The sequence below is a fragment of the Aythya marila genome (assembly GCF_965140915.1).
Source record: "Aythya marila genome assembly, chromosome: 3".
Classification (NCBI taxonomy): Eukaryota; Metazoa; Chordata; class Aves; order Anseriformes; family Anatidae; genus Aythya; species Aythya marila.
Genome location: NC_139044.1, coordinates 95052712 through 95075235, shown reverse-complemented (window position 1 = coordinate 95075235; position 22524 = coordinate 95052712). Strand labels below are relative to the sequence as shown.

Sequence of the window (22524 nt, the reverse complement as noted above, 5' to 3'; positions counted from 1 at the left end):
AAACTGTAGAATAAGGTTATTGGTGCTACTGAGACACTCGTGTGACAGTGTGGCTTGATCCAGCTGGGGTCCTGCATCTCTGTGAAGTTCCATTGATTTACAAAAGATTTTTCAGAGCCAAAGATCTGTTTCTGTGTGAAACAGCTTGCTGAGTGTAATTTTTTTCCTGTAGTATGTAGTATGTAGTTTTTTACATGCTCTTTTATATGGGAGAGTACCAATTTATTTATCTAGTACAGCATTTCAGTGTAATTTTTAATTAGAGATTTTAATCAATATGTAAATTTTTAAACTGTCAATGTGATTAAAAAAAATAAAACAAAACAACAACAACAACAACAAACAGCAAACTGCTAAAGTAAATCACACGGAAATCAAACTAAAATGTTGAGCTATTAATTGAAGTAGAAAATGTATGCCACACATTCTTCCTACAAAAATAGAGTTTCTGTTTTGGTTAGTTGTTTTCATTCTTCTAATAAACCTGATATTTTGAAAGATGAAAAAGAGCATTTCTTCTTCGTCCTGCAGGAGAGCTACTGCACTGTTAACACAAACTTCCTTGATCCCGGTAGGGCCCTGCAGATTCTGCAAATTCCTCCCTGCAGGATAACAGGACTTTCAGAAGTCTGCACGCTGCAATACACCCTCTTTATCAGAAGCAGGCTGATGCTTCACTTTTGTGTATGTATGTGAGCCCTTGATCTTTAAATGTACATGGGGTTCCACATGTGTGTTTTCCTTTTAAATTTTTACGAAATGACGGACTGTCTGAAAATGCATGTAATCATGCAAGTGTAATGTTTCCTAACAGTGCTGTAGCTTTGAGTGTGTTCTTCTCAAGGTCTCTGTACAAATTACAAAAATTGGAAACACAAATGTCATTTGGCCCATACATTTATCTGTACTGAAATCATATGAATATTAATATAACAGAGCTTCAGATTTCCCCAGCAACATCACCTAACTATATTAAATGGATATATTGTTTTGTGTGCCTCTTTTGTTAAAGTTTTATATTATCAAACTATAAGGGCTGAAGGTTTTGTTTTATCAATTTTATGTTTTTTATGACAGTAGCAGCAGAATGGCGAACTAATCCAAAGGTCAGATTCTTTTCTCCTTTGTGGAAATAAGTAATTTCTCAACAACTTCAAATGAAATAATACTTTATCTTTTGATACCTAAAAACTATAAAATTAACAATCTTATGTCTGCAATTTTGTCTTCTACTTGCATTTGATATTTATTATTTTTGCTAATAACATTAATCAGTATGTAATTTATAGCTTTTCATAAGTTCAGTAAATAATAAAAAATAACCTGTTCAAATAGGTATTGCTAAGGTTTCTGATCCTATATGGGTTACATATTATATTTTATCTCTGTTGAATAACAGAAATGACAAATAAAAGAATAAAGATTTACCATAACACTTACATTTGTTGTATAATTCATGAACATGAATTATAATTATATCAGGTGGCTACATTATATATTTTTTGATGTTAGCACATTGGAATTATAGCCTACAAATACAGTTTCTATTAACTGTAATAGTTCAGAACCATATACTTCATTTAATTTCTGTATAGTATTATTATTCTAAGAGCATTTTAAACTGAAAACTTCTCCATGTGCTATTTATTAAAAGTACACTGAAAATCATGTGCTGTCCATAGGACATTAGCAGTGTAATTACTGAAAATTTTCCAAGTACTTCCAGAAGGATTAGTTTCCTTGCATTTTCTATTGCTTGAATTCAGGTATCTGTTCAGATATCAGATATACATGTACCTTAGGAGAAGTACATACATAATTCATGAAGTAAAAATAATTTATTACTGAAAACAAATTACTCTTTCTTATGTGGAATTTAAACTAACATTTGAAGGCAAGTTTATTTTAACTCTTATCCAATTTAATGTTTTCTTAAACCTTGAAGTTATGTTCTGATTCACTTGATGATGAACTGTGTGCCATTCCTTCTTGTTCTTGAGCTCAGCTTCTTCACACACAAAAAAAAAAAATAAAACAAAACAAATAAAAGGGGGGGGAGAAAAGATTGATGTCTTATGAAAAATATAAATCAGATTTGGCTCCATTACTTCCAGCATTTCACCCAGCAAAAGCAAGCATACAATCACATATTTTTCCCCTCTTTTGCTGTCTTCTGCTCATCTTCTCTTGCTTATGAGATTTGGATCTTGACTTAACAAATCGATAATACCTTTGTGGAACTTGATGGCTACTTCCTGAGCATCATACAAAGACCAAATCCTTGGACTTTTATGGGGTTTTGTGTTTGTTCCTGCACCCCACCCAGCAAGAGCTATTTTCATAAAGTTCTAGGCAAAGTTACAAAGTTTTGTTTTTTTTTATTTTGTTTTGTTTTGTTTTAATACATGATCTTTCAGTTTGTGGGGATTGAAAACCAATCATAGGAGAGAGGAGAGTCAGTGAAATGTATTTCTTTTTTATAATGAAGAAAAGTTGTATTTTATATTTTACATTCTCCATAAGTTTTATTTCTGTCAAGAGCAATTTTTCCTTTCAAAATGTAAGTTCAATAAACTTATATTAATGGTATGCTTTTGAGACATGCGTACATATAACAGGTATCGTCCTGCCATTCATCCAGTTAGTGAAAGAATGAGAATCCCAATACTCAAAATTTTAACAAAAAGAGTAAATACTAGATTCTATGAAATTCTCTTCTTCTATGAGATTCTGTTTTTCTGACCATTGCAAATGCATCTGATCAGAAAGGAAAATTGGTGTCACTGTCCAATATCATAGCAGGCAGTGGTGCTCTCTGTTATAGTACAGACTGACACATCTGTAACTTTAGCTACCAACTCATACATACACAATTTGTGGAAATAATTATTTTTGGGGGTGTGAAGTTTTCCCAGGCTTAGTCTCATCTGAGGAATTATTTATTTTTTTTCACCACTTACCCAAAATCAGTATGGTTTCAAAGGGCTGGTAGCGCTCCTGGAGAGCCGTGAACTCTTTGATGTTGCAAAGGCAGCTGAGTCAATTCAGTGTACGAGCTAGATTGCACTGTTTAATCCCACAGCCCAGCAGTGTGTGGTCGGCTAGCTGCCTCTGCAGCAACTGGCGAGTACCATATTGTTCAGGTTAGTGGGCCAGAAAGCAAAACTAACCTTCCAAAATACTCCATGAGCTCTGAACGTCAATGCTACTGCTTTTCCCTGGCTAGAAGATGTGTGTGGAGATCCTGTGTGCTTGAGCAAATCTGAGCACAGCTGCAGTGGTGGTTCAGGTGAAGGAAAAGTAAGTGTGAAGTTCTATGCTGAAGCTTTCCTTCACTGATATATCAGGGCTGTATTGTATTCCTACTTCATCATTTTGTCAAATGAGTTGGTAACACACATAGCTAGAATTGTAATGGAAGATTAAGAAAATCATCTCTATAGCATGTCCGAATTTCACTGTCCTGGATTCCTTTAATATACACTAAACATGGAGAATAAATCAAGCTGTTTGTGAGCATCAGCTGAGGCAAGTGTTGTTGGGTGCTCAAAGTTTGAGTTTCTTGATTTGGTGATTAGCTTTGTATGTATTTCCATTTATTATTAACTTCATCCAGAAGTTCCTCCTATATGAAGACCTATCACAGTTTTCATTGCGGAAGCAAGGAAATGCTTTCAGGGAAAATGGTTGAGGAAGTGGGAACACTGCTCTTTTCAATCATATTCTTTAAAATATGTGAAATAGCAGGATGGCAACAATTATATTTTGTCTTCTGTCTAAAACAAGTCCTGTTGCATTTTGAAGATAACAGCTTCTTATAACTAATCATTTTTGTCTTTAAAAATGTGGAGTTCCAGGTTGACAAAAACAATGTAACATCTGTCTCCATGACTTAAACCTGATTTGTTTAAGGTAAACAAACATTAAAGTCTCTTGCTAATTGTCTTTCCTCCATTCATTGCAGCTGATTCATCCAAATAAACAGTTTCAGAGATCTTCTCTTATCACACTGTATCTGTCATGAAGCTTTTCTGAGGTTGATGCAAAGGGACTACTATTTTTACTTGACTATAATTTGTTCTTTAATTCATTGACCATGTTTAACACAAGCAGTTTTGTAGTTTCATGACTGCACATATTTTTTATGATAAAAATGAATAATTGCTGTCCCAGTAATACCAAAATCATCACACTGCTCCGTAGACACCCCTTGGAGATTGCAAAGTGTTTTATGTGCCTGAGCTAGTCCCATTTGATGGGACTGATCCACTGATCATGGCCTCAAAGGCTCACAAGGCCCATCGGCCAGTGATACTCCTACCAAATTTTAAATCTGATACCATATGTTAAAACTGTACAGTGCATAGTTTGTGGTATTTCATGACATCAAAATGCCCAGCATCCAGATGTTTCTAGAGGAGCATTCTGCTCAGATGGAGAAAGGTGGTACATACAAAGTCCAAAAACAGATCTACACATGTGTAAAGTATCACATGCCAACATATTTACAGCAATTGCAATCAGACATGCTCACCGCACGAATGTTGAACAATTCTCTGCCTGTGATCATTTGTCTGGCCAAGAGTTAATGCTCTTTCTCTGAACTGAGCTGGGGTCCTCTGAATTCTGCAATGTAACTCTGCTTTGATGCTGTGCTCGACAAAATTATTTAGAAGCTGTTTGGCTTCCATGAGACAAGATTATGTGCCATGTCATTCATAAATCTAAGTTTGCAAAGGAGAAGAAAATATAGGCTATATTTTTGGATTGCGCTTCGGGTTTTTTTGGCCTGGTTCATCTATAGCAGTCACTGTCTTTATAACTTGCTGAATTCAGAATACAAAGAATCGGTTTGGTTTTATTCTCAAGAGGGCAACCAAGGAACTAACAATAACAGAAAGCTGAATTCTGTATTGATGGAGGAGAGCTCAGAATTCAGGTTTGGATTGACTTGTCCAAGAATAGCACATAAGACAGTGGCACAGAAATGACCCGAGCTGTGAAGCACGGACTTCATGCTTCACTAGTGACCTGCCTAATTGGTCATAAGTGCTAAGGCAATGTATTTTGACTTTCATCTAAGAATCTATGAAGACTCCATTGAAGTATTTGGCTTTATAAGACCTTGTAAACCAGGTGAAGACTGTTTTAGCTGCACATCTGCAAAGCACATCTACTATTGCATTAACATCTTAAGTGTCTGGTTTCACAGTACTTTTGTGCCAGCACTGGGTGTGCCAGCACTGGAGGAAGGAATCCACTCAACAAGTAGTTTCTTCAGCTACTGGTTACACCTCTTCACTGACTGCAGTTCAGCCCTTTTATGTAAACCATATATATACAGTGTCCTTTTTGCTATGTAGTGTGCTCATGTTGCTCATCTGTATGAAAAAATCTGAGCATCACCTAATATGAAACCTTTATTTTTGTTCTCATCTTACTCCTAGACCATTATTTATTTTCTGAATTTTGTCAAGGGATACAGACTCATAAATGTCAAATACATTAATTTGGCAGGTCAATGGCAATCTCACTTTTAAGAATTTCAGGCTTGATTCTTCATTTATTTTAGTATTAAAACTTTATATTGCTTACCAGGGGTTGTACACTAGTTCTGTGCACTGCTTTCATGCACAGTGTACTTACAGGAAATGGTTTTAATTGTTGAACCACTGCCCCACCTGATATATACAGATAAGAAAATTTGCCCCATATAAATCAAGGTTTTTATTGGATAGCATTACAGGTTACGCTATATTCACAGGGGACTTCCTTTTTTGCTTTTGTAGAGACAAAAGTGTTTACATTAAACAGTCAGTTTACTGTGAGTTCTGTTACATTTATGTCACTTCATGTATCTCAGAGAAAATGCAGTTGGTACAGGAAGACAGGAGGGGCAAAGAGGTTACAACTTCATTTAGACTGTCAATTAGATATATTTGTAAAGCCCCCAGATACAAGCTGATGAACGGTGTATATTGTAAAGGCTTTCATGGTTTGTATTTCTGCCAAAATACTCTAATTATTTAGAAAATCCTTTACAATGTCTATGTAATGGCACTGTTATAAGAATGCAGGATTATGGTGAAAGATAATTCTGTCTTACAGGTAAGCCATCTGGCCTATGATGTAAGAGTCTCAGCTCTGGTTTTGGATTCATATCTGTCAAGTGTATCATATATGGTAATTTTAGTTTCTGTATCAAAATAACTACATGTAAAATAATAAAATACAGAAAATTCATTGTGTGTTTTACCCAAGTTTTTGATAGACATGAAAAGTAAAGTTTGTATTCATGTACTCTTATTCTTTTTTTTTTTCCTGAATTAATGAAGAGAATGATTAGTTTTACTCTGAGTGGAAATATACCACAATGTTTATCATTTTCTTTGTTTTCTCACTTACAGATCTGCAGACTTCAGCGTCACCTATCAACAGGAAACTACCAACAGAATCTCTTTTCAAACCAGCCTGTAATGTTTGTATCTCCCACCAGTCAGCCACCCTGCAAAAATCTGATTGAACTTATACAGCTGTCAGGAGGAAAAGTTTGTAAAGCCTTACGTCAGGCAAAAATCTGCATAGGAAAATACCCAGGAAAGAAGTACCAGGAAATAAAATGTTTATCAGAAAAATGGATATTAGGTAAGACACTATACTTCAACCCATATAAAATATTATGGAATATGTATTCAAAAATGGACCGTAAATTGTTTACTAAACCGAGGTTATGGAGAAGAAGGAGATGGAACAGACTGTTACAGTGATGTTTTCAATGAGGTTATCTCTGTGATGAGAACATTCTGTTAAAACTAAGGCTTCTTTGTGATGATCCTGCTACTCACCTTTTAATTTAATGAAGAACAAATTTAATGCAAAAATATATATATTTTTCAAATTTATCTTGTATATGATTGTCTCATTTAGAACAAACTAGATTATGGAAAACACTACAGGATAATTTATTTTAAAAAAATAATGTTTGTCAATTTATTGAGACACAATAAGATTTTTAACTGGTATAAACTGGCATAACACTACTGAAATGCAGTAACAGGCACTCTCTGATAACCTGTCCTGAATTATATATTATACATCTGGCAGACAGTTTTCTGCAGACACTGATTTCCAATTGGAAAAAGTTTATCTTTAAAATCTTCTGTTAGTTTCCTAAGAGCTATTAGTCCATTGCTTTTCCTTTATTCCACCACAGTTCTAAAGGTTATCTCACTGCAGGGATTCAGATGTAAAATTGCAGTATCCTCACTCTCAAAGAAAAGCTTTGATAATCTCCTTCAGATTCACAACTTCCAGTCTGACACTCCCATTTTCAGGCAAGAAAAGGGTATTTTCCAAAAAGGGATCTTTTGCATACTAGAAAATTTTTAAATTAAAATTTCCTCATACACTATGTCACATCAAACTCCTCTAGATAGTACCCCACTCAAACTCTGGCAGTAACTGTACAGCACAAATCGATGTTATATGAGACTACATAAGTAAGTCCTAATCTCTTGATTGTTAATGTTATCAGACCATGACTTAAACCTGAAAGAAAATAACGCAAAAGGAAGAAAGGTAAAGTGAGCCATAGGAGAAAAATACTTGTCTAAATGCAAGTGTTACTTGATATCTGAAGATAAAATTGTGAAGAGTTGAAAGAGATGCACAAGGAGAAGGCATTGTTTACTGTGCCTTTCTCTAGCTTTGAAGAAGACTTTAAAGATCAAATGTGGCCAAAAAAGTGCTTTGGTGAGGATACCAGAGGTTTACAGAGGACTAAAAATATTATATAGTAAATTAAACATAAAAGTTTCACATACTAGTATTTCAGTGGTTAATTTCAGGTGTACAAATATAATAATCAAGAGTGGCATGCAATTCATTTTATAGTATACGCAATTTAATACCCTTCTCCTTCTGCTACATAATAAATAAAAAGAAGACTAAGGAAAAACTGTGCCCCCTCTGTAAGGAAATGGAAGACTCGGTTACGCAGGAAATGGAGAAGGCTGAGGTACTCAATGACATTTTTTGCCTCAGTCTTCACCAACAAGTGCTCTAGTTATACCACCCAAGTTGCAGAAGACAAAGATGGGGACTGGGAGAATGAAGAACTGTAGGAGAAGATCAGGTTCAAGACCATCTAAAGAACCTGAAGGTACACAAGTCCATGGGACTTCATGAAATGCATCTGTGGATCCTGAGGGAACTGGCAGATGAATTTGCTAAGCCACTATGCATCATATTTGAGAAGTTATGGCAGTCAGGTGAAGTTCCCACTGTCTGGAAAAGGGGAAAGATAACCCAATTTTTAAAATGGAAAAAAAAAAAAAAAAAAAAAAAAAAAAGGAAGACCTGGAGAACTACAGGCCAGTCGGTCTCACCTCTGTGCCTGGCAAGATCATGGAGCAGAGCAGATCCTCCTGGAAACTGCTACAGCACATGGAAAATAAGGATGTGATTGGTGACAGGCAACATGGCTTCACTAAGAGAAAATTATGCCTGGCAAATCTGGTGGCCTTATACAATGGGGTTACAGCATTGGTGGATAGGGGAAGCAACTGACATCATTGCGTAAAGTATTTTACACTGTTCCCATGACATCCTTGTCTCTGAACTGGAGAGACACGGATCTGATGGATGGACCTCTTAGTGGGTTAGGAATTGGCTGGATGGTCACACTCAAAGAGTTGTGGTCAACATCTCAATGTCCAGGTGGAGATCAGTAATAAGAAGTGTCCCTTAGGGGTCAGTATTGAAACTGGTGCTATTTAATAACTTTGTTGGTCACATGGACAGTGGGATCAAGTACACCGTCAGCAAGTTTGCTGATGACACCAAGCTGTGTGTCACGGTCAACACTCTGGAGGGAAGGGATGCCATCCAGAGGGACCTGGACAGGCTGAAGAGGTTGGCCTGTATGAACCTGATGAGGTTCAACAAGGCCAAGTGCCTGCATCTGGGCCACAGTATCTCCTAAACTACATAGAGCTGGATTGACCAAGCTCAGCCCATCAGTGAATTGGTGGAGCTGTGTATCTGGCTGCAGGAGTCCCACACATTACATAAAGGATCTGAATTCTGCATGCCCTTTACAAATTTCTCAAATTTCTTTTGCATTCTGATGTTGCCTTTTCTGTTGCTGTGTCTTGCTGATGTGGTATGGTTATGGAAACTCCAGCTAACAGATTTGAAATGATGAATCAGCAGAACTCAGATAAAAGAAGTGTTTCTATACGGTACCTTAATGGGTACAGGTCTTTGAAGCTTAGCCCCTTTCTCAGGAACATAATAATTAAAACAGTGGCTGCCTGTCCCTACAAATTGCTATCTTAGTCAAATAAATCAAATAAAATCTGAAGTTTTGTCTAATCTTTGACACTTCACTGTTGCAATCCAGTTCGTTTGCGTTTATCTGCTGTTAGGACCAAATGCCAATTAATTCGCTCAGTGTTGCCCACAATAAAAAGCCCATAGGTATATAACACAACACTGTTTTTTAAACTTAAATAAATGGTGTTTCCAATTATCTGGCTGTTTGCATTTATTTTAGGGTTATTCTCTCTGTTTTCTCAGCTCCACTGGACTGTTTTGTAACAGAAATTACTCTGAAGTATGTTGCTGCCTTATAATCTGTTTCTTGTGCACATGATCTTAAATACTCCTGCCTTTTTATTCCTTTTAGATTCAGTCACTCAGCATACAATATGTCCTATGGAAAACTACATTTTTCAGCTGTGAGATAACTCAAGAGCTTCCATATGGCTGCAAGGAACCAAGCCTGGTTTGGCTTCAACAACAAACTAAGCTGTGAATAAAATTTCTAAGAGAATGCATGTTTATATACTGTGAAATGTTTTCTACAAATATTGTAGAAAATATTACTTGTGTAATTGTTTATCTTATGATTTTATTTTTTATTTCTTTTGTAATAATAAAGTTCTTCCCAAATAAATGTCATTGTGCTTCTATTTATTTGTTGAAGACCTTTGGACCTAGAAGTTGAGTGAATCATTGTGTGCTGGGTGGAAATGGAAAGATGGTTTCTAATCTCAGATTTGATCCTGTCTAGTGCAGTTAAAAGCTGTCCGTGCAGTGTGGGTGATTGTGCCCAAGCTACATGTAGCTTTGGTGTTAGCAGGAGCTGTGCTACCAATGCAGGGGTTCTGTAGGTTCCTCTCTTCTGAGCGCCCATGTGGACAGCTGGAGGCCCATGTTGCCATATCTTCATGACCACAGCTAAATAAGTTTGTTTTAGTAAAAGGATAAGGTGGTTTATCGTGCTTAACTCACACATCCTGGTGTAAACTTGTAAACTTCTAAATTCATTTTTCAGAAGTAATCCTAACTCAGTAATTATGTTCAGATGCCTTCAAATGCCTTACATCTAGTCTGAAACCATGAACAGCTACTGATCCCAAGTCAAATGAGTTAAGGCAGCACGTCATTCATTCATACACTCAAATCTCTTGAAAATGGAACTCTTCAATAAATCCTTTAGGCATGTTTGAAAAATGTACGTAAATGTTTTAAATGTTAAAATCATCTTCAGTATGAGTTTTTGTTTTTAGCAGGGATAAATATTTGGATATAAGTTATGTTGTGAAATATTTGATTGGCTATAAATGCACAACCTCTTTTACAAATTTGCAGGGTTCATCAAAATAATATCATCATAGAGAATAAAGTATTACCCACTAATTTAATGGCAGCTTATACCTCACACCTTCCAAACTCCATGCTCCCCTGAATACCGTCAAACAATGGAAACTGTACTAAAAATAGCAATTTCAAATGAATACTATGGAAAAAAGTTCAATAACTTATAAACGATGCCATTCTTTTGCATTGTTATTACCTCTTGTTGGTTTTTTAAGGGATTTGGTTGCACGATTTCTTTAAACTTGAGGAGTATACAAATTTTTGTCCTTCAGAAAAAGTTCAGCAATGTCTGTGTGTCAATCTTCTCCAGGCATAAATTGCATTTGCATAGCTGCTCTGTAAAATGCGTAACATGCTTCTTCATGGGAAAGCTCTAAATTATGATTATTTTATGGAAAATCAGACTCACATTATTTTCAGAACTAGTGAGCAGCTCTAATTTGAAAGGATGAGATCTGAGTGCTGTATAGCTTTTTTATAAATATAAAAGAAAATATAATTAAATGAAGTATTATGCTTGCTTAGTTTTCTGACATGCACATTTTTAACAGCATCTTACCTATAGGTTTGATACAAAAATTGGTAATCAGGTCTCTCTACAAATCAGGCTGTTTAAAACTGAAACTATTTACCTAATTACTGCACAGCACTGATAACATGGTACCACTCTTCATCCTTGACCTTACTAAACCTTTTATTAAGAAACTAGTTGCCTAGTCTTGCAGACCAAAATAGAAATACTTAAATAAGTTGTGACATGTGAACATACGGTTCCCAGTAAATAATAGAATAATTTGTTTGAATTATATTGCTTAACCTTGAATATTACGACCTCCTAGTTTATTTTGTAGTCATTTTCTAAGAGTACTACACATAGAAATCTGTCACTATTAATTTATGCAATGTAACATTCCAAATCCGTTTTCTCATAAATCTTCTTGAGATGAATCTCGACTATTTAAATTGTAAATTCTTGGATCAACTTGTTGGTCTTTATTAGTCACACATGTAACAGACTTGACAGTGAAAAGCCTAATATACTTTTTGTTTTAATTGAAATGTTTCAGGTAAAGCAATCCATCAATTGAGATAATTTTAGCTCAAATTATGTGGATTGATAAAAATCCCTATATCTGCTGGCTGCTCTTGACAAATCTCCTGTACTATGTACAGCAGCAGGTAAATGCAGCCAGCAGGAAATTAAATGCCTAATTTTGGTCTCCCGTTGTTGGTAAGTGGTGTGCTGAATATATATATACTGACTGCTGCTTGGTATGAGGACACTGCAAATACAGGGGTGATTAGAATTAAATCCAGAGATTAGCATGTTGTACAGGCAGCAAAATTAAGTACTATTTCATTTTTTATAGTCAGGAGTCTTTCCAAAGCACCGTGCTTCACTGAGGTTCTGCCATACACAAACTGCTGCACACTGCTGTGCTAAATGGCATCATGCTCACCTTAGCAGGAAACCTTCTTTTTTAATTTCCTTTTTTTTTTTTTAATGTCAGGCTTTCATGTGGAAGAGAGGTTTTCTCAACCTTAGCTTTTTTAACCCGCGTTAGTGTTTTTGCCATTCACTTGTGAAAACGACTTAGCTGCTGTCTCTCCTCAGAGGGCTCCTGTAGCCCAGCTCAGTGATGTCTCCAGCAAAATCACATCACTATAATCAAAGAATTTTCTAAGTTAGCCTAATTTGATTAGGAATCTGTTTAAACCAAAAATAAGTAGAAAAGCCAAAATAAGTATTATTCCTTCCTGAGATTCACACTGGCTGAGTTCATTCCTAAAAGTAGCTTAACTCCCAGCACAGGTCCTATTTTAACTCATTCCACTTGCATTGGTGGTACAGATGATATCACTTGGCTGCACAGACCACCACTACCCCTGCCCTTCTTCCTTTTCCATAGATAAAAAGAATTTTTACCACACTTTGCATAATTCACTGGACACTCACATTGGCAAGTGCAGAAGTACTTAGGACAAACACAGGCATGACGTTGGATAATGTGTATCTTAGACAGTGTCAACTAAATAATGGCAGCAAAATTGGTGTCTTCTTCAAACAGCATATCCTTAAAAACAAACTAGGATCTAAAACAGTTTCTGTATTGTCACAGTGACTAATAATGTAAAATAGGCAAGGATGTGTTTGAAAGCAAGACTGCTGTACATTTTTAATGTGGGTGGATTACACATCTCTTTTTTCCCTTTCTCTGTTTTTTTTTGCAATCAGTTTTAGACTGCAACTGTGTTTATGATCTGTATGATCTAGTGAGTAAAAAGGTCTCTAAATATTCACAATGATCCCAGTATATGAGCCATCTGGTATTGGTTACTAAACTACAGATTGCTAAACTGCTTTTATGTTTCCGGATATTTTCCTGACTCATCCATGGACAACTCTTTGGAGGTTGTTACTTTTTAAATAAAAATAACCAGTAAAACCTATTGCATCACTTAAAATTCTGTTTATAGCTCCACTATAAGATATCTGCAAGATAATTTAGAATTTAGGCATGACTGTATTATGTGGTAAAGCATTATCAGCATATTCAGCACTAGGAAGTTGTTAGCACTTTTTTTTTTTTTTTTTTTTTTTTTTTGAAGCCTATAATCAACTTAGGAACTGTGGAGTTCCTAAAACTGCAAAGGTGTTTGTAATGAGTATTTCTCACATGAGCTGTGGCTGGGTGGAGCTGTTCTTCTATCACTTCTTCGAGCATAAGATGGAGGTATCCCAGAAACAATATCTAGAAAGCTGATTAAACCGATTTTTTTCCTCAGGAGCAACTCACGGCCCTGGAAAAAAAAAAAAAAATCATAATAATAAAAATGGAATATTTGTTCAGACCAAAAACTGGAAAGCATGAAAAACTCTGTGTCTGTGCCAGGAGTCTGACTTCTTTAATGACAGATCTAATAACAGAAACCCAAACGACTGTAGTCTTATTACATTAAGCAGAATTTTATTTCTGATCTCCTTTTATTGCTGTTTTTCAGAATTAGCTCTTTGCACGATATGACCAAATAGTGGGCTCTGGAAGGGCATCACCTTCACTTCAGCATCATGCAGCAGCTCACAGGAAGATGGTTTAAAACTGTCAGTAGTAAATAAGTAACAGCTGGTGCTTAGGTTATCGGCACAGGTGTCTGCTAAGAGCTTTTGTTCAGAGTTGGCAAGGCACAGCTTTTCCCCTGTTGATGCAGATGTGAAACAAGCCTCTAAGCATCACGGAGCAGCTCAAACTCCAGCAGAGGGCTGAGGTGCTGATAGGTAGCAGACAGACACAGCATAGCCAGTTTTTTTGGACTGCCTGAGTCAGCAACCCTCAGAGGGGTCTTCAGTAGCTTGTGGTGCATTGCAGGAGATGGAACCCACCCAGCCTCCTGGTGGGTCCACACCGTCCTCATCACTGCAGCTCCCAAGGTCATGGGAACTGAACCTTAACATGACTTCTTCTATTCCAGTTTGTGTTGCTTGCCTGGTAGCTTCTGGTGTCTGGAAAGCACCTGAGCTATCACCAGAGACAGAACTGGCTGGTGGAGTTAATTTCCCAAGAAGATTTACCAGTGCCCAGGACGTCTTTCATGTTGTTCTTGAATGAGGTGGCAAAGGTATTGCTACTGCTGGTCCAGACAGGTTTGGGGGTTGTTTTTTTCCTTCTTCATGACAGATTTTATTGAACTTTTATGGCTTTTAAGAGATGGAGAAAAACTAGATCTGTAGTTTTGTAGATTGTAGAGGGAGGTAGTTGCACAATGGTGTCATTGTGACGTGATCTTTGAAACACAGGCCAAACAACCCAAGCTGAAACTTGGAAACTCACCAGTGAGGAGATGTTTTCTGCCATACATGGGTGTCTTTTAAGACTCTGCTTTTTCAAAACTTTGGATAACTAAAGAAATGGACTTTCAAAGTTGTAAAAGGAGATGGATTTTTATTAAGAATTGTTACAGAGATGGCCCCATATGTAAATTACAATACAGGATATTTCAACAGAAAAATCAAGAGAATGCAGCCTGGAGCACAGTGTGAATAAGGAAAAAATAGACTTGTCAAAATGGGAAAACTTCCTTGGTGAGGTTATCACAGGCTTTGCCATTAGGCAGTGAAGCACTGTCTGCAGAGAAACACTCATATGTGACTAGACACCATGTTTCCCCCCCCCTCGTATTCTTCTAACATAACTATTTCTTGTATAGTGCCTATGGATTCCATAGTGTTGTGTCAATCAAGTTCATAAAACACAGTGTGTCTGATTTTACCCTCCTATCCAAAGCATATTTTCCTCAACCAGGCACCTTGGTTTTAATGGAAACTTCGAGATGCGTCATTTCTTCCCTTTCTTTTCTGCCAGAACTGCCACCCAAGCCCAGAGTTACAGTTTTCATCCTGACTGCTGTCTTCTTTCTTTCAGTTGACACTTGCAGCATCAGCTCTTCTCATCCACCAAACTCCTGCTCCTAGGATTATTTGTGCAGTTTTCTGTTCTTTGCTGCCTTCCCCATTTTCATCTTTACTTGTTTCATTCTTTCAGTTCAAAAAAAAACAAAAAAAAAAAAAAAAAAAAACTTGCTATCTTTTTCAGGTTTTCAGTCCCACACTCCCTACCACCTCTGACATCTAACTACTTCTTGATTCTCGGTTTTGATTCACTGAAGTCTTAAGCACTGAATCTCATGTGTTAATAACTATTTCATACTTCTGTCTTCAGTCTTCCCTTTTACAAGTTACTGTAGAAGTCCATTCTGCAGTTCTTCATCCTCTCCATGTCCTACTTCAGAGCTCTCCACTTCTTTACCACAGGTAGTGGTAAAGCACCTACAAGCACCCAGGCAGGCAGAAATCTAAACCCTGAACTTCTGATGAGCTAAGAATAGTATACCTGATGTATTTAGTTGGTCTTATTCTGTCCCAGCCCTCTGGTTCATCTGTCTGCTTTGCACGTTCCCTGATGAAGCTTGCAAGCTCATTGATGTGTTTGGGCGTGGACAAGTGCCTGGGACCATCACACTCTGCTTTGCCATGAAAATGGAAGAGTCATAACAGAAGAGATTCCCGTTGTATTAAGGTAAGACACAGGCTATGTACTTTGCACAACCCTATGCCTACTTTCGACAAATAGCAAATATTGTAACGTTATCCCAGAAAGACTCTGTGTACTCAGACCATATGCAATACATAATATGCTTAAACCTTAGACTAATTTTCAGACCTTTTTAGAATTAGGTAGGGCTGTTTTTCCTTTAGATGATTTTTTAGTTGTTGACTTGGTTACAGGTACGGGGAGAGGTAAAGGGAAAAGCACTTTGTGGATTTTCAGCTCTGGAGGGAAGCATGCCAGCTCACTCACTCAGGAACGAGAAGTCACACAGGAGTTCTGCTAAGCAGTCCCTGGGATCCAGAGAGGAGCTTTAAAGCCAGGATTAATTGTACATATGCAGTACAGAAAGATGACATGATTTTAAATGTTCTGTGCTACGGATATGGGTAAACCTCTTCCATCAATGTGGCTAAATACAGCAACATCCAAAATTCTGCATTGTACTGTTTAAATGTTAAGCTGATCAAACCCAGGTTTTTTTGAGGGGTAAAGGTTTTAGTTTTAAGAAAGGCACAATTATGAACCTGCTCTGATTACAGTCTAATGTGTCAATTCAGATGAAAATCAAGACACTTGGAAACAGTGTTAAAGGCTTGCAGATACTTGACCTCTGTGAAGAGCCTGGCTGGTCACTCTGCCACTTTTAATGTGCACTTAAAGAAATCTGGTGTTCCTCCTCCCCCCGCCTATGACTGAATATTTCTGAATAGCTTGAAATTCACACCCACTTGAAATGCTGACTTGGGAATACACTTTTTTGGACACATGCTTCATCATATTTCAGCTGTACACAAAGATAAGCATTTCAGAAGTTTGGAGGCAGAGCATTTCCTCCTACAGAAGAGAATTTATATTTTCCCTGACATTGCCCAGGCAACACAGGCTTGAATAAAAAATTGACGCTAAAAGCAGAGTTCTCTAGTCTGGGAATCAACACTGTTATTTTATTCCCAGCTACATTCAGTATCCTACTTGATGAAGAGAAGAATGTCCTTTATAAGAGCAGGGATGTTGAACATATTTGGATGACCCATATAAAAGTGATTAGAGGGCATGAGGATGCAAGTGAAAGAATCTGGATTTAGAGAATGATCCAACTTCAGACTCACTTTTCCCTTACATTATCTGGTATTCTCTCTCCCCACCCCCCTTTTCTTTTTCCCTTACTGTTATTAGTAGTGGTATTTTGTCTACTATGTGTGAGCAATAATTTTGTATGAGAGGCTGATACCAATAGTCTCTAACCAGTAGTCTCCTAAGCAGCATCAGAGCCACTGAGCTGCAGAAACAGATCTCTTTTGTCTTCCCATTCAAAAACTCTTGTATGCCTAGAGTAGCAGTGGTGAGCCATACATGAACCCAGAAGACAGAAAAATCTCATGGGAGATATGGGCTTTTATCTACCCAGGCTTTCATCTTGGGCTTTCTACCCAAGTCTCCAGTTCTCTAGATGCCTTTATTAAGGTTTCTCATACCTGGTATGCAATTTAGAGCTTCTAAGTTAGAAACCTAGGTGAACATGAAGTCAGCAGAAGCTGGAAGATTCCTAATAACAGTAGTCTGAATATCCAACTGAAGTTCTCCAGGAGATTACATCATTCATTAAGAGAGATGTGCATCTCTGAAAGCTTCCTCTCATGCCTCAGTTAGATAGCTAAAGGTACAGGTAACCCAAAAGATGGATGTTAGCAGACTGCATGAATTTAAAAGGAACCAGACAAATTCAAATCAAAATAATTTGGCTCAAGAAGTACCTGAGCTAAGAACTGTTGGAGGCTGGGCAACTCTGCTAAATGGCCTGGTGAATCCCTCAGCCTTGATGGAACCAATTCCAGGTACGTGACGGCCTTTTCGTATAGTACCAGCTAGGCAGCAGTTATATCAAATATAATGCACCTTGCAAAACTAGTCAGAAGTGATGGGTATGATCTGCTATGTCCTGCAACACTGCAGAGATACAACCTCCTTCCTGATGACGAACCTTCATGTCTGGTCAGGAGAGCAGACAAGATATATGCTGCATCAGTGGCTATGGCACAGTTTGAGGAACCCTATGACATCCAAGTCTGCTATGACTTCCTTTGTGACTGACACCCTGAGGTAGTGTAGGCTGAGTCTTATGAATGCTGCACTGCCTAACCATCTTCTTGCTAATCCTGGAGGTGGAAATCAGCATCCAAATACTCTTGGCAATCTTAAATGTGTGGTCCTATCATGACTGCACCATATAAGAGGTGCCTTCCCCTTCCTACACTGCTGAGAAACCATATCTTCAGCACAAATCTTTCACTCTTCTTAAACCAGAGGTCATGAAGTGGGTATATAACCACCAGGAAAGCAGTTGGCTCTGCCTGCTCTAACTAACTCTTTGCACAGATACCTCTAGCTGTTCTTTGTGGCATACAGTGACTAGCAAAGCTTGCTTACTTAACGAGGACTCTCAGTACAGTCACAAACCATCTCTACATCTGTAATTAGAAATGGTCCATGCTGCTGCAGCAAGAACAGCTGTCTGAGAGAAAGCTGAAAGCGCTCAGCGTGCTGAGCTGCCAACTGTAGAGCAGGGATGGGCTGGGCACAGAGCAGCCTTGCAACACAGCTAACAAGCATCTGGGTGTGAAATCCCTACAGGGTGCTGTTTTGATTTGTTGCTGTTCACTGGAAGTGTGTTCCTTACAGCTGAGCTTCTGCTGCCACACAGTCTATGATTCAGTGCTCACGATCAAGAAATCAGACCTAACGAACCAACATAGGAAAAAAACAAAACAAAACACACAGTATTTCCATCTACACTGCTTCTTAATTATTTACACATGAACCTTCCTAGTAATGGCTAGGAATCATTCAGTACTTGATTGCTTTTTTTTTTGTTTTTTCTTTTGTTTTTTCCTGGAGCCATTATCTTAGTAGCTATCAAGCTTAGTATCTATTGCTTAATACTACTCCTTCTATCTGATATAATACTAGGATTAATCAAAAATAGTGTTCAAACAAAAATGTTTGAGCTTATAAAGAAACATCTGGAGCCACACTTGATCTCAAGTTGATAACTTTGATTTTGTATTTTTGGCAGAATTAGTTTCAGTTACTGGGGTAAGAAAAATCCCTGTTCTTTGTGGATCAGCAAGAAGTGCTCAGCTCTTCATAGTTAACATAATTTGTTCACATCAGTGGCCTTATCTTTTCTCCAATTCTAACTTAGCAGCTGGACTCTGTAAAACCAGTGATTTACTAAGATGATTACTACCTTATAGTAAAAAAGCATAAATATTCTTAAGCTGCTTTCCAATGCAGAGAAAAAAAAATGTGTATGAATGTACAGTCCCAAGTTATACAAGAAAATTACGAATACAGGGGTCCCTCGGGAAAACTGGATGGTGTAAATCAAGTGTGGGAAAATGCTAAGAGCTTCAGGTCATGGCTGACATTTAAACTCAACACCTCTGCTTCTGTGTTGCTATTACTGGTAGTCAGTGACGTAAAACTGCTTTGCTTTGGGTTTGATATTGAGATAACTTGTACAACGAGCTACTGAATATAGCTATATTTACAGACTTTATAAACTCTTTATGCAGAATATCAATATGGGTACCTAGAAGTCATGACCCTTTTTAACTCAAGGCAAGTTCTGATATCTGCTTCTTTAACAATGTACTCCATCCCACTATCATTGTCCGTGATTCAGCTGGCTGAATATCTGAAGACTGACAGATAAATTTTCCAAAACAGCAACTTCCAAAAGAAACAAGAGAGGTAATTTTCCTCTCTTCACATTTTATTACGGCTGCACCAGAGAGGCTCAGGGTTACTTCATCCTTGACCATTGCCTGTGGTCTTCTTAATAGAGTTAAGACCAATGTTAGAACTGGATCAGCACAGGCTCTGTCAGCCCACTGCTGCTGCAAAACTGTCTGGTGGTCTGGAGAAATAACTCTGAAAATGCTATTTAAAAACACCTAGCATTGTCTTAGACAATACTTGAGTAATAATGCATATGGCTGCTAATAAGGCTGTAAATGGCTGCATTACTGCCAATAAAAGAAGCCATCTGGTAAGTCTGCCTATTAAAATACAGGTTCGTCTACAGCATTTAATTCTCTTGTTTTCTTGCTAAGACAAGGTTATAAGACAAGCTAGACACCCAAAGGAAATATGCTTGTCCCAAGGGCTGGAAGGATCAAAGAGAGCACTAGCAAGGTAAAACTTGTTTTAATTAAAAGGTTAGCACCTACGTGGTTAGTGGCATCACCATGCAGCAGCAGCTCTTTGTTGATCCTAAAACCACGACAAATTGCAAATACAAGGCTTAAAGACACTTATACGAAATTCAGCAATAAGCTTCCACCACGGGATATTTTGACTTAGAAGAAAAATAAAAGTAACAATGCTATGGTTTGTAAAATTGCAGTAATAATGCCATAAGGCTTTATTTTTTTCACTATAGCAGTAGAAATGTTTAGCAAAACCTTTTACAATACAACTCTCTGAAAGAGAGAACAATCACAGCAAAACCCACCAAGTATGACTGTCCCACTCAGGACAAGTGTCAATCAAACTGATTCACAGCTGTGAACTCCTTCAGCTGGATTTTGGGACACTGCAGGACATTGTGTCATTTCTCTGAGTGAACCAGTCTGAGACACTGAAAACCAAATCCATCCTCAAATTTGATGGAAGTGGAATTCCTGTGCCCAAATGTAGCAGTTCACAATGACTCTTATTTTAAATGAGGCATCTCAATCCTCTATTCAAAGAACAGAAAGTGTTTACTAAGAGATTCTACTTTCAATGCTTGAAATAACCTATTTTTGACTGATGCTAATGAAAGATTATAGGCAGAGTAAAAAGTGTTGGAAGTTTTGAGAAAGTTTTTTAAATAATAATAATAATAATTTATGAGGTTCAATTTCAGGGACTTTTAAAGAAACAGACTTGAGTTTGAACACTAATTTTATCAATGAAGCACACCAGTGGAAAAGCACATAACACTGCAACTTCAAATTAGCCATTCTGCAGGTTACAGCAGCCACAACATAGAATCAGATAATCAGATCCACAGAATCACAGAATGTGAATGGGTTGGAAGATTGTGTAGTTTGGGTTTAAAGATCACCCAGTTCCAAGCCCCCTGCCATGGGCAGGGACACCTCCCACCTGACCAGGTTGCCCAAAGCTCCATCCAACCTGGCCTTGAACACTTCCAGGGATGGGGCATCCACAACCTCTGGGCAACCTGTGCCAAGGCCTCACCACCCTCTGAGTGAAGAATTTCCTCCTAACATCTAACCTAAATCTGCCCTCTTTTAGTTTAAAAACATCCATTTAAATGTTTAGTTACATTAACAGTGTTATTTTCTATGACATTTTTATATGACTAATAGGCTGGCTTTCAATGTCTTTGTCAGGTCACACAGGACATGTCAGTTTAGATGTCAGCTTACATCTGCTGATTATGTTCAGCTGTCAGCAGATCAACAGAGAGATCTTTCTGAAGGATCTGGAATTGCTATGGCAAGTTCACTTATTCCAGACAATCTGGGATTTGGACAAGAGCACAAGAAGCTTTTGAGAGCATTTATTTTTGACGTGTCGCCAAAGTGCCGCAGGGCTAGGGTGCAAGGAGCCAGACTTGTCGCCTTCGTGGCAAAATACCACAGCCAAAATACCACAGCCGGTGATGGCCGGCTGGTGCCATGGGGAGCTCACTGGGAAGGTCCCGTGCACGGCCCTCCACGGATTTAAAGCACCAAAAGTTTCAGCAGATGCAAAGGGACAAGATGGTGGCTCTAACGTAGTAACAGTGCAAAAAAACACGTGGCAGTGGGCGATGCTAGCTTGTTGTAAATGGCCACAGCTAAAGGGAAGGCCTGACACCCTTCAGCACCGGGTGCAGCAGGCAGGTGCTCAGCGGTAGGCCTAGGCCCCGTGCGGGAGCCATTTCCTGTTTTCACAGCACGAAGCACACGTTTGCCTGGCCCTGCACCATACTAGAGCCTCGAGCTCGTCTCTGGCTGCTCCCGAAACCTCGCCTAGCCCCATCCTGGGCTCGAAATTGCCATTTAATATAACCAGTGGGTAAAAATGCATGTGCGACTTCTTCAATAAGATTTCTGGCTTCACCCTTTTAACCCAAAGAATAACTATAAATAGTTTATAATGTCTGGGATTTCCACAGCCTAAGTGCAGCTATAAATAGTTCTAAACATTTTCCCACTTCATGCTTTTGAAAAGAACATTCTCCACTTCCTTTCTTGGAGAGCCCCTGGGAATAATGCTAGATCACAGCTCAGAAAATATGTATATGAGGAGAGCTGAGCAAAACAGAGCTAACGAAGTCGCTAACAGCAGCTCTCCAATTAATTCTGCACAAGGAAAGGGTCAAGCACCTTTTCTAACAAGCTCATATTCGCCATGCACCACAGGCCGCTCAAGCCGGCCATTTGTGGTTCGTCTCCTCGCTTAGCCCATAAAGGGTATTTTGGGGCTTGTTTGTTTTTGCAAGGAATTCGTTGTTCTCCAGCCTCAGAAGCGATGTCAGGGTTTATTTGTATTTACTTGAAGTGCGTGTGTGTTCGGCGCTTGGCATGCTAACCGCCGAAGCAGAACACGTCCTTTCGACTTATTTTTACGCATGACTTCAGCAGCCTCTCGGAGGCGCCTGTCAGATCCAAACCATCGAGCCAAAGTGGGCACAGCCGGGGTGCCAGGGCCGTGGATGGGACCCTAGCTCCAAGGGGCCTTTCCTATGGTG

At 38.2% G+C, this 22524-nt stretch overlaps 1 protein-coding gene across 2 annotated transcripts in view; it reads left to right on the top strand.

Annotated features, from left to right (window-relative positions):
- Nucleotides 1–9917, top strand: part of MCPH1 (microcephalin 1) — a 127452-nt gene extending 117535 nt beyond the window's left edge. For both annotated transcript variants that reach the window (XM_082756683.1, XM_082756685.1), the window contains 2 exons: nucleotides 6408–6645; nucleotides 9689–9917. In XM_082756683.1, the coding sequence (XP_082612809.1) occupies nucleotides 6408–6645; nucleotides 9689–9744 (294 nt within the window). In that variant the 3' untranslated portion in view covers nucleotides 9745–9917. The remainder of the gene's footprint in view (nucleotides 1–6407; nucleotides 6646–9688) is intronic.
- Nucleotides 9918–22524: the final 12607 nt, after the last annotated feature.